This window comes from Lycorma delicatula, chromosome 2 (assembly GCF_047948215.1).
Source record: "Lycorma delicatula isolate Av1 chromosome 2, ASM4794821v1, whole genome shotgun sequence".
In the NCBI taxonomy this organism is placed as follows: domain Eukaryota; kingdom Metazoa; phylum Arthropoda; class Insecta; order Hemiptera; family Fulgoridae; genus Lycorma; species Lycorma delicatula.
This window is the reverse complement of record NC_134456.1, coordinates 98,138,082-98,152,040: the sequence shown is the minus strand read 5'-3', so window position 1 is coordinate 98,152,040 and position 13,959 is coordinate 98,138,082. Positions and strand designations below refer to the sequence as shown.

At 29.3% G+C, this 13,959-nt stretch overlaps 1 protein-coding gene across 15 annotated transcripts in view; it reads right to left on the bottom strand.

The window, feature by feature from the left end:
- The window catches only part of trol (terribly reduced optic lobes), a 1,106,314-nt gene that overhangs the window by 305,378 nt on the left and 786,977 nt on the right, over nucleotides 1–13,959 (bottom strand). For 7 of the 15 annotated variants that reach the window (XM_075355875.1, XM_075355878.1, XM_075355883.1 and 4 more), the window contains 2 exons: nucleotides 6,570–6,686; nucleotides 1,444–1,578 (listed from right to left, as the gene is read on the bottom strand). In XM_075355875.1, coding sequence (XP_075211990.1) covers nucleotides 1,444–1,578; nucleotides 6,570–6,686 — 252 coding nt within the window. Of the gene's footprint in view, nucleotides 1–1,443; nucleotides 1,579–6,569; nucleotides 6,689–13,959 lie in introns of all 15 variants that reach the window. The other 8 variants (XM_075355879.1, XM_075355881.1, XM_075355884.1 and 5 more) reach the window with 3 other exon arrangements.

Here is a 13,959-nt window from a genome sequence, read left to right as displayed (position 1 = left end):
CCTAAGCCGTTGAATGCCAGCAATTACCTATCCACCATTAAAGCACTTAGAGCCTTAATTTGGCTGGTAGTCGGCCATATTTCTTAGTTAGCTTCTTACAGCAGCACGATAGAAGTCTTTTCCCTTAGATAAACTACTGATGTCAGTTGAACAAAGCAACTGCCTCAAGGAACTCCCACACGGTCCAAAAATGTGGCTCTCGCCACATTGACTCGCTGCTTGTGAGTGGCCAATTTTTCCCTTGACATCTAATTGTGGTTCATATGGACAACATGGAAGTTTTAATTCTTAAGTTTAATTCCTAGTAATGTTAGGAATTATGCAATGACCATAGAAAATATGAAAAGTCAACTGGACCTGACACTGCTTTCCAACCAATAAAATCATCATTTTAAAAAAAATTACTTTAGGTTTTCCTGGAATTAACAGTGTTATCAGGAAACCTAATATACTTTTTCTCCATGAATAGTTATTCACTTCTTCAATCCTATACTGTTTCTTCTATACATAAATTGAAATCAAAGGGCAAACTACATTCTTATCTTAATCATTTTTGAATCAGAATTTGCCTTCAATAATCTTCCACATTTTTTACAGCAATCTAATTCTATTGTAGACTGCAAAAAACCCTTCTTTCATTACAAATCAAATTAAATTATCCTTAAAATTTTGAACATTTTATTCAGTTGTGAGAATATTTCTTTAAAAAATTTATCTATGGATTTAACTATTATATCAATTCTAAAACATTATTTCTTAAAAACAGCAGAAGATAATTATATCTGTAGTAAATATGGTAAGATATGTCAAATGACAAACAAACATTAAATAACAAGCCTAAATTTGTGCAAAAAAGAGAAAGAGAACAAGAAAGAGCTATGTGAATCGTAGTGATGTTCCTGTTCCAGGAAGTGTACTGACAAAAATATCTGACAGTTGAACAACTACAAGATTTACATTCTAATTCGTAGTTTATGAATAAACACTAAATTAAAGTAGAAATGTTCTACTCATACTGATGGTAATGCACTTTGAATGTCTACTTTACATGTGTTCAAATTAACTGTGTATTCAACTTAACAATCCATTTAAGTTGTACCACATAAAATTTCAGATGAATTATTAGCCTATCTAGTTCTAGAGATCTATCTAAATAAACAGCAACAACTACAATCTAACTAAATATCTATGCATCTAAGTTATTTATATTTGTTGAAAGAGTATTTAAAAAAAAAAAATTCTGCAGATGTTTTAAATATCAATTATCAACTACACAAACAGTAATAAGATAAAGGACAAAACAGTGAGAATATAAAAATAAATATAAATGTGTGACACCATAAAATTTAGACAGACGACAAATACATAGGACAAGAAAAATGAAGATAAAAAAAGAATGTAAGACAACATTGTGTACTTTGATAGTGAACTAATATAACTTACGACAATCTTTTTCATCGGATCCATCAGAACACTCAGATATACGATTGCACTTCATATTTAAAGGGATACAATCAAAATTCTTGCACTGAAACTGTGGCTTAGGACCAACACACATTAACATGGTGGGAGGTGGTGCTACAAAACAAAATTATTAAAAAAATTTGCTCATATACTATATGTTAAAATTGCAATGGTCACGTCATGTCCAAGCAACTATGTTTACACAGTAATTTAGAATTATATGAATCTAAATAAAAATCAAATAAATAAATAAATAACAAAAATAGTTAAAAAATAATTAACAGAGTTTACTTGATAAGGATTATCTTACACATAATAATAATGTATATTTAAAAAATAAAACTTGTGAAATAAAATTAAACTAATACAAAACAAAGTAACATTAACTGGACTAAAACATGTCATAAAAACAACCGATTAACCTATAAAAAAAAGGTACAGTCTTTATTGATATAAAATACATGTTAAAGTAGCTTTAAATGATCATATCTATAAGACTTTTGAATCAAAACATCATAGTATTAAAAACAGATACAGATGGAGAAAAATAGTTACCTAAAAAATATGAAAAAACAAAAGTACAAGATTTTATTTAACTACAACAAGTTATTGAAAGCAAATAAAGATTTTTGGTATTAGATAACATTAACAAAGATGAATTGGAAATTATAATATTAATAAAAGTGTTGCATGTATATCATGATTTTTAAAATTAACACCACTGTTTCATAAGTGGAATTATCTGTGATCTGCTTATCTAAGATTTGAGAAAACAATTGCTGTGTTTAGCTTTAATGAAACAAGCATTTTACTGAAAGAAGAGTAAAAATTACTGTTTAGTTGCATGTTGAAGTTACAAATCTTCTTAACTGTTAACATGTAACCTAATAACTGACTGTACATGACACACACACACACACACTCTCTCTCTCTCTCTCTTTCTCTCTCTCAAACTGTAATTCCAAGTGGAAACCTAACAGTTCTGGAACCAGTGAAGATAACAAAGAATCAGTTAACTAAAATGAATGACATTACAGTTTCTGATAACGTAAAATTAGAATAAAAATTCAACATGTTGAATAAATAAACATCTTATTTATTTACATGTTGATAAATAGGATTTTTGTAAGTGGTTTAAATATAGTGAAAATGAAAAAAATAAGAAATTATAACTTAATCTGAATTGTACATAAGAGTAAATATTAGGTCCCAGATTGTCTCCGGATGAGGATCAAGTCATTTGCAAATAGCATCTAACATTAAAAGTAAGGAAGTAATAATAATAATATGTGTGTGTGTGTGTGTGTGTGTGTGTGCACACGCACACACACCATGGTGTATGAATGCAAGAATGGGTAAGCTCTAGAAGAAATGAAGCCACTGTTAAAAAAATAATTAATTATCAATAATAATTTTCACATCAATGGTGACTGACCTCATAAAAACCACCAGGTACTATTTTATTTTGACCACATTTTTTAAAGAATATTTTGGTATTCCATACACTTATTTAACCATTTTAATTCAATCTAACATAAATATAAAAAAAATACTTATGTATTACTTAAAAAAATACAGCTAAATTTTTAGTGTAGATATAATTAATTTTATATAAATATATACATATATATATTTTTTTGTAAAATAGAAATAATAGTTTTATCAGTCCAATAAATGAGATTTTAATAAACAGTCATTTATTTTAATGATAATAATTAATTAGTAAAACAAATTATAAGGTAAATCAGAATAATATTTAATGTAAATGATAAAAAATAAATTTTTAATAATTCGAAATTAATTAATACTACGATTTAAAAATTAAAATAAAATAAAAATAGAGACTATTTTTTCTTAGCTATTAAAGTATTTCAGAGAAGAGATTTTAAACCCAATTTAACGCCATGTGTAATTGAGAGCTCAAATCATTCAATATGGGCTAGGCTAACTCTTAATAAAATCTTACCTTTTATTCTGGCAGAAAATAAATACAGAAATACAGAAAGAAAAGGCTTAACAAAAAACCACAGCCAAAATAAATTCACATAATTAGAATTTTATCAAACACCACGCAAATTATAATCAATATGGCACATGTCACATGCTACAAGCATAAATTTAATAATCTTATCTGGTTAAACTGAATTTTTTACAAAATTTCGGTTTAAAATAATTTATTACTACCCTTTCATTATTGAAGTTTATTAAATACTAACAGATGCACATCTTACTGTAAATAATGAGATATGCATTTGTGTTAAATCTGCTTACAGTAGAGTTCTGATCATTTAAATTAACAGGAAGAACATGGTGTTGAGTAATATGGAAAACGAGTAGAGTAGGACAAATATCCAAATAATTAAAATAAAACAATCTTAATAAGAATATAATAATGTTCATGATGAATTTACAATTGAATAAAGAAAAACTTTTTTATAAAAGCGACAAAAAATGTTTTTTACAAAAACAGAATATTTAATACAAAAACAGAGAAATTTTAAAAAATGGGGGAACAATGATTAATGAAAACAATTAAGAGGGGAAAGAATAAGAATGCATAAACAGGCAGGTACTTTACAGTAAAACTAATTTTACGAGTTCATCAGCGAAGGGTTCATCTATGAGGAAGCTCATCAGCATTGTAAAAGTCTACAATATTACATTTCTATAGTAGGTACATTCTTGCCTGGACTGCGTAGTGTGGCTGGCCTTGCACTCCTGGATTTTTTTTCTCATTCAGAAGAGGGAAATAATGTATCAGAGGAGGTAAGTAAGGTGGAGGCAGAGGCATCGCTTCTTCGCAAATGGCAGAAGATAGGATCAGTTGATGAAGATAGGTGGACCCACAGACTGAATCAGACATCCCGAGATAGCTTGGGAACTTGAGTTCAAACTCCTGTCCGATCACAGTTGCTTCAAATATATGTGTGCACAGGCATTGAGACCCACTGCTAAATGCAATCATTGAGGAAGGAAGAGCACTGCAGAGCACACTGTGTTCAAATGTGACAGGTTCCTGCTGCAAAGGGAAGCATGCCATGAGACTTCACTCTCCTAACACCTGATAACATCATCGAGATTATGCTGCAGAATGAATGACTGTGGCAAGTGGTGTCAAGGATGTTGGTGTCAATTATCCAAACAAAGATGGAAGAAGTGCAGAAATGAATACTTCCTGATTTTCTCATAGGGCTGTGTTCATAATTAAAGCAGGTCCAGACAAAACAGAAAAAGATTACAAAAAATTTTTTTGACTAGTTAACAATTGAAACCAGTTCTTGGGTTACAGCTGTAAATTTGAATAAGGTTATAATGGCCCTTTAATAATAAGGCAAAAGAATATTTAGCTAATAATTAAGCAAGGAAGGGATTTGCTTGGCAACACACTATTCAGAATTAGAAAGAAAAAAACTTTAAATGAATATTACCACTTTTTGTGGCAGTATCAGATGATTAAAATAAATCATCTGAATGGATGATTAGTTACAGGCTAAATGATCAGAAGAACTGTCTGTAGTAGAAAACAATTTTTCCTAAGAACCTGAAAATAATTAAATCTAAATGAACAAGTATTTAACAAATAAACATGAAATCAATACAATAAATATTTATTTAAATCATAAAAATTAAAAATATTACACAGAAATTTTATGAAAATCTCTGTAAGGTTACAGAACTAAGATGATTTAAATTTGATCTTACATTAAATGCAATCAATCTGAGCAACCATCTTGCTCATTAAAATTTACAACAATGGAAACCAACCAACATAGTTGACTGCATAGATTTTTGAATTTGACCATGCTTATGCCAAAAAATAAGAAACATTCACTAAAAGAGTTCCGATCAACAGACAGGCTATTACATTCCCCAATATTTTCTGAAACGATGGTTAGACACAGATATTTGAACTTTTTTAGTATGCTCCATTTTGCCAATAATAAAGATCAAACATATGGCTTGCGTCTTTTCAAAATTCAAGAATTATTAGATAATTTGAAAAAGATTTCTCAAATGTGTTTTATCCTTTTCCAAATATAGTAACTGGCAAGTCCTTAGTTTTGTTCAAAGGGGCTTAATTTTATGTTAAATAATAAAAATTATTTAAAAATTTGTTTAAAAAAACAGTTGAATTTTAAATGAAATAAAATAATATTCATTCCAACTGATTGTGAAGTGATAAATTATACAGAGAAAGATGAGTAAAACTTTAGTTTACTCATTTACATTTTTTATCAGTTGTGAGCACATGAAGGAAGCAATTTAATGGCATCCATCTTGTGATAATTTTTGTTTTAGCAATCACATATGCTGTCAATCTTCTATCCTCCAGAACCATATTGTACACGTTCCATAATAATTTATCCTTCAATATTATAATACCTGTATTAATATTTATTCTTTGCAGTTGTAACATCAACAGGCTGTTTGAAACATTCAGCAGCATCATTTGTGCATGTACTTGTATGATATTGAAAATAATCAAACCACTTGTAAACTCTTCTAATCAATGAAGCTGACTCGCCATAAAATTTATTCAGCATGGCTTTAGTTTCCTGACTGGTTTTAACTTTCAAAAAGTAATGTCAGACTGCCATATGAAATTCTTTTGTCCAGTTTTCTCAAATTACAATACTTGGTTGACTCAAATGATACTGGCAACAGAATTATAAATGTACCTGACTGAAACTTGGTACATCACTTAACAACTTTCCATATTTGCTATAACAAAAATTATTTTTTCACTAGAAACTGACGAACATCTGAAAATATATTTGTACAATTTATAAATTGTTTAATAATTTTATAATTAGAAAGTAAAGTTTAAAAAATTCACTTCAAACATAATATTTTTTTATAAAAATTTAGCTTAAAAATCACGAGTATCTCATCTCCTTCAGAAAACCAGATTGCAAGCATTAAAAGTACCTACTAACCTACTACAATACCAATTCACTAATCTGAAATATGTAACAATACAGAGATTTCTTCGTATAATATAAAAATTTAATAAAAAAGCAAGATGTCAAAAAATATATATATTACTACAAATCATGCACATACTGCAGCAAAACATAGCAAAAAATACTTTAAATTTAGCTCACGTTCTGGGCAGTTTTCTTCATCAGAATAGTCTGAGGGGCAATCATGTTGTCTATTACACCTGAGATAATCCGGAATGCACGATCCATCATTACACTGCCATTCTCCGTGAGAGCATGCTGCAACACAAACACATTATGAAAATACAAATAAAAAAAATAACTAATTATCATATTTTCTACTATTTCAGGAAATAGATACAGTAAAAAAAAAAAAAAAAAAAAAAACAATTTATAAAGACAAAAATTGTACAGCTATCATTCTCTTTCTGTCAATGATATTGAAAAAAAATTTGAGTACAACAAAAAAAATAAATGGTGACCATTTATCTCACAACAAATAATTGAAATAGGCTTTTGGTGAATTAACATCAGTGCAGTAGTTGTTTAATTTAAAAAACACCTTTATTGAAGTTAAATATAAAATAGAAATCTATGCATTTACCTGATGACTAAAACAGATATGTCAGAGATCACATCAAAAATCTACTGGTAAAAGGATCAGTTGGTGATGGGAGGTGGTACTTACAAGACAGGTTAGAAGTTGCCGATCAGATTTATTTCTACTAATATATAATACGGAATATGCTGGCAAGTCCTGGACTCAGTTGAGCCAAATTATTTACAACAGTTCAATGTTATATTAGATTTCTTTATGTGGTTCAATTTAAATATTACAAACAAAAAAATTACATTGGTTTATGAATAATTTTATTTGACAAATCATAACATCAGTTCATTACAACAATATTTTCAGTCTGGTTCATTTAAGAAGTTATATATTTTAAAAGGAAGACCGAGTTGTGAATCCAAAAAAAGACACAACAAATTGCCTCTATATCAAAAGAGTGAGAAACAAGAAAGTCATAGAAAGAGTTGAAACAAGAATACAAAATGTTCCAAGATCTGGTACCATCTGCAAAACCAGTAAAAAGATTTTACGAACTATGAACATTAAAGTGCTCCCATGGCTAGGCAATTCCCCAGACTTAAACCAAATTAAGAATCTTTGGGCAGTAGTAAAAAAAAACGACTCTCAAAAATGAATTGGACCACAAAAACTGATCTTATAAAAAGCAATAATATTGGTATGGTTTCATGATGAAAAAAAAAAAAATGTGTAGTACACTTATTGAACTGAAGCCATATCAAGTTCATAAAGTGATTAGGAATAAAGGATGAGACATTAATTAGATATTCAAAAATTGAACAGGTATGATTTTCTTTTCTAAATATTGTTACTTTTTATTAAATAACATCTGCAGTGAGGTTAATTTGTACGCTATTCTACTTATAAAAAAAATAAATAAAATAAATTAACAAACAAATAAATACTACTATTTATGAAACATTATAAAAAAAATATTTTTAACATGGAATTTAGAGATTAAAAAAAAACACGCAATAAGTAAAAAATACGCAAAATGCTATCAATTCTGGCAATCATAATATGTAGTGTAAATTTTACTTAAAAACATATAAAACATTTAAAATAATTTAGATATTTAAAAATTAAAATACCAATATAGGTTTAGATTTTAAGTAAAATTTTTGTAAATGATCAGCAAGCAAAATCTTGCTTTCCAGTTTACAAGTATTGCAATAATGGTATTTTAATGGATTTTTTCTCTAACAATCTTGGTGCCATCAGTGATTAACATGGAGAGCGCTTTCACCAAGAGATATCTACAATCTAAACACGGGAAAATAGAACCCAAAAATTATTTAACCAACTACTGTTGGAATCTAGAGAGGGATCTACCTACAGAAATTACAGCAGGAAATCCAAAAGAAATAGATTTTAAGTGAGTGCAAAATGCACGTAATGTACATAATACTACGTTTACCATACATTTTTTTGTTTCAAAAAAAAATTTCAATTACAAAAAGCTGAGGTCAATAGAAAAAATTTATTACCATATACAAAATCAGCATAAAAAATCTATAAGCATCAGCCATTCACCCTCATTTAAAAAACAAAAAATTAAAATTAATATTTTTTTTTTTTAATAATTACAAACTATATGGTTGTTTAGCACAAAAAAAAGTTAAAGTTGGACAGTTATCTCATGTATTAATTTATTCATATTGGCAACCGAGAATAAAATTTTGAGAAGTGAGAGATGAATTTTGTTTTGTAGCAAGTGAAAATTACATATTTTAATCAGGATCCATATTAACACATTGTGGACCAGTCACAAGAATTCTCGAGATTTGTCTCATTCTGTCAAAAGACCGTTCACGAGAATCACCGGGTTTTGTACATCGGTAACTTTCATGCCATCTCTTATATTTTTCGTAAACTTCTTATTAGTTCTAAAGGTTCGTAGCCTTGACTGAATATTCTCTGAACATTTACACATGTGTTTCATTAATGAATGCCCATTCAACTCACTTGATCTTTATTTGACCTTGAGGACATCATTCACATCAGCTGTGTAAGATGGGATTTACAGCCAGTCTAAAAATGACGTCGCCTAAATTGATGGATTTAAATTCGTAAATGTGACAAAAAAGATAATGAATTAAGCAAATTACTTTATGATATACTGTCAGATTGTCCTAGTGAAGATGATGACGTGGATTCTAGTGACAGTGGAAGTGTTATACAACAGCAAGGAACTGGTAAAAAGCCAGTGCCATTGAATGTTAGTTCAAGTTTGGAATCAACCAATTCAAGTGATGACTGAAATTCAGGTAACCCATGGACAGTTATAGATAATTTATCAAATTCAGAACCTTTTGAGTATTCCAGGTGTTAGGGTTCTACCTATTAATAACAAAAATATAAATGATATTACACAACTAATTTTTGGGGAAGATCTTTTTGTTATGATGTGTAATGAAACAACATATGATCCAACAAATGATAGGAGTACATAGACAGTCCACCTAAACTTTCAAATGGAAAGATGTGACTGTAAATGAAATGAAAGCATTCTTGGGTCTTAAAGGCCGCATTAGAGACAACTGGGCCATTGACTCTTATATTGAAACATCAATTTTTTCTAAAATTATGAGCAGAGGTAAATCTGAACAAATTTGGCTGGTAGTTTTGGCATTTTAGTGACAATGAACAAGCACGAAATAACACAGACAGGTTGCATAAAATTACACCTCTTATTTCATATCCTCTGGGTAATTTCCAAACTGTTTATACACCCAAGCAAAATTTGTCTTTAGATGAAGGAATGGTTCCCTGGCAGGGTAGGCTGCGGTTTCAAACGTAAAATCCTGCTAAAATGATAAAATATGGGTTATTAGTCAGAATGGTTATGTGAAAGTGACACAGGTTATGTTTGTAACATGAAACTGTACAACGGGGAAGGTAAAAGATTGAAAGAAACTACTCCTTCTATCCTTGATTGTAATCTCGGTTTATAGCATCACGTATAACCAAGACAACTATTCAATAGTGTTTTAATTGCTGAAAGATTATTAGAAATTAAAACCAAAGTTTGTGGCACAATAAGGGCTAATAGAGGTTTATCATGCACTTTGAAAGCTAATTTGAAAAACTTGAAAAAAGGCGGTATTCCACAATTGTCTGTAAGGGTGATGTTGTACTTGTGTGTGGAAAGATAAAAGGGAGATCAGAGTGATTTCAACAATCTATAGTAATCAACAGCAAACAACTGGTAAAAGGGACAGAAATACAGGAGATGAAATATACAAGCCTGTATGCATTTTAAAATAAAACAACCACATGAAAGGTGTAGATCGTACATATCAGTACTTGTCATATTACTCAATTATGAGAAAGACAAAAAAATGGTACAAGAAGGAGGGTCTCTTCTTAATAAATTGTGGTCTTTCCAATTTATTCAGAATATACAATTGTTTGAACTCCCCAAAAAAAATTCTTATATATTCTTATACAAATTCTTATAGCCAAAAGAAAGTTCTTATACATAAGAACTTTATTTTGGCTGTGGTAAAAAATTGGACACCAATAGTAAAGGAAACATAACAAGATTCTGATTCAAATTCAGACACTGGCAGTGTTAGTCCAGATCCTTCCCAACCAAATGTGCCGCATTTAGTGACCCCACATAGACTGAGTGGTGACAAGAAGAAACATGCTCTTCATGTTATTGTTAGTTCTGAAGGGAAAAAATATCCTATAAGAGCATGTATGTGCAGCAAAAAAAAAACATGGTAAAGAAACAAGGTACATTTGTAAGTTTTGCCAGGTACCACTTCATTAAGGAAGCTGCTTTCAGAGGTAGCACACCTTATAGCAATCCTAGAACCTTCCCTCATGATTTTCAGCAAGTTTCATTGAATTTGGACAATAGTGAGAGAAAATATGATTTTTTTTCTAAATGCATGCATAAATTTAAAGATCCTGGTTCAAATGCCCGGGAAATAGGGTAAAATAAGGTCATTTAAGCTCGGTCCATAATGTGTTAAGAATACTGTTTATATTATGGCCAACCTAAATATTTTCCTAGTTAAGAGCTATTCAATGCCGAGTAATATTCATAGACAGAACAAATCTGATTTGCCCAAGCGGTAAAGTTGTGACAAATCCCGATTCTTTGTCAGATTTGACTCTAAGATCGTTAAGCTACATAGAATACAATTACAAGAGATCTGCAACAATTATGTTATACATATTTAAGTTACTAAGCACGATTTAATGATTATATTTTATAATATATTTGGTGTATTATTCTGCACCGAGAACTTAATAAAAAAAAGTCACTTCAAGGGCATCATACCTGTCGGTAAAAAAAAATTTTTAAATATGAACTTTTTAATATTTCTAATTATGTCACGCTTGTAATTTCATTATGACATATATTTCTCTAACAGAATCAGATCTGTACAGAGTCTAAATGTGCAGATATTATTTGAAAATAATATTTAAGAATATTTGTTTATTTGTTGCAGCCCTAAAGAGGCGTGAGAATGTACAGTGCATATCAAAAGATCGACTTAGGTATTTATTGGCACCAAACAAATCCTGGTGATGAAACAAGGCGTAAAAGAGCAAGTCACCTGTAAAAGGCAGTCAATGGAATGAATCGCAGAAGGAAGCATTATCAGTGCCAGCAACGATCATGTACCGTTATTGATATTTATACTCGTAACAGTGTAGAATGCCACCATTTTACTGTATAATACAAACAACAGGGGGGCACGGTCACATACAAACATATCTTACGATTTAACGAAATCAGTTAATTTATAAAAAAACTGTCAACGCTAAAGATGGTAAAATTCTAATTCACTGAACTAAAAGTACTTTAAAAACAGTCGGAAAAATAAACTGTTAAATTTTATTTTAATCGCGCTGGTAAAGACTAAAATATAAAATAATTTTTACAGCGTAAATTAGTTAAAATCTTTTTTTTAAATTAATTTTTTTACCAGTTGTCAATTAGAATTAAATCAAAATTTTATGTTTCTTACCTCCGATACAGACTAATATTTACTCCTATCACGTTTAGTGAATTTTAGTTTCCGCATTCTTGTTATCATACGACAGCGTAATCTACGTTTGATATCAATCCAGCCGATACATTCTGAATAACCGTATACATTTCCAGAAGTATCTCACGATCAACAGCTCACAATTTCAATAAAAAAAGTTATTAATTAAATAGATCTAATGATAACAGCACGTACCTTTTTTAACGTGAAAGATACCACGGCTACAATTAACTATAAGCTGTTTTAAAAGTAAAGGCGATGCTTATTTCATTGTTTTGTTTATTTTTAAATTGTTATCGTCACAAAAATTAATACAAAAATCGACAAAGATATAAATAAGATTTAGTTTGCAATCGTAACCTAAAATGATATTTTCGATTTTTTTCGGGTTATGATGAACAGCGATAGCGACGTGATCTACTGGTGATAAACTTAAATCGACACCGTTAATTACGAACGTCGATGGAATCTTTAACTGTTTTTAGAAATAATTCGGTGCTGTAAAAATCTGAAACTATGAAAAAGTTTCGCTAATGGAGTATTATCAAGATCTACGATCTTCATCTGATGTGATGATACGCCTATAAATAAGGAGTGCAGTTTTCACAGTAAACGAAGTACAATTTCAAAATAAGAGGTACCATTCACAAGTATTATTATTTAAAAATCAATTTTTATTCGTATTTAAAATAGAAACATGCAAGTAAAAAGAAAACCCATTAAATATAATTATAATAAAAAATTAAAAAATTGAGAAATTATAATTTTAAACGCCACATTCTAGTCAAAAGCGAAAAAATTGTAATAAATAATAATTAATTCAATTTGAAGAAAATAAGATTAACCATTCGTCTAAATTATCTAACACAAAAATCAACAAAAAATAAAGAATTTGTAAAAAATTACAAACACTATTAACACATGCAAAATAAAGTTAAAAATTTGTTATCTTCATAAGTGTATATTATAAAATGAAAAATAAACCAAGGTTATTGAAGTATGACAACCCGATCTTCGGATACAAGCTTACATGACGTTATTTATTTATTTTCTTGCTTCGAACTAATTTTTTCAACGTTAATAATAACAGGATAACATTAAAGGAGTCTGTAAGAGATTTGTTTGGAAAAAACTTAGCAAAAACCGCTGAGAAGATTTCAATTTCGCAAAACCCAGCCGCGAAAATTTTTGTACAAATGTCGATATGTAAAACCGTCCTAAAGGTCGGTTATATTCTTTAGGTATGTTTTCTTTCCATTTTTCCACGATCACTGGAAGCCTTTTTCGGTTTCATCAATTACACGCTTCCAAGTGTTCCGGTTTATAAATGTAAAACACGTAAATTGAATTTCGTTTTTGTCTTATGAACTTGAAATAATGAACGATAAAATCACAGAAAAGGCTAAATTAGTTTTTCCGTTTGTTTTTTCTTAAATTTTTATTTTATAAATTTGTAGCAGCGTCGGTCTTACAAAAAAAATTTAGTAAGTAAACACTTTTTGTGGTGTAATACTTTAATGATTTATTTATTATTTAAAATAATAACGCACAGAGAAAAATATAAAAAATTTCATATGAAATAACACTTAAAAAACACAATGATGAATAAGAACACTGAAAATATGTAAACAAAAACATCGCTATACAATTAACACACACAATTCAAATTAATAAACGAAATATATATTAAATACATGTCTTCCCGATTTAAAAAAAAAATCAGCGATTACTATCTAATAGTGGAGTTAAATTGAAATAGCATTAACTGATCGCTAATAAAATAACAAAAGCGGAAACGTTTACACAATAAGTTAAACCGAATCCGTTATATTTTAAATTCGGTCGGTTAATTTTCAAATTAATAGTTCCATTTTTTAAACTACTACCACTACTAGGGATTTTATTAAGATGAAGGTCACCTTCATAATACCAAACCTACTCACATAAACGGTAA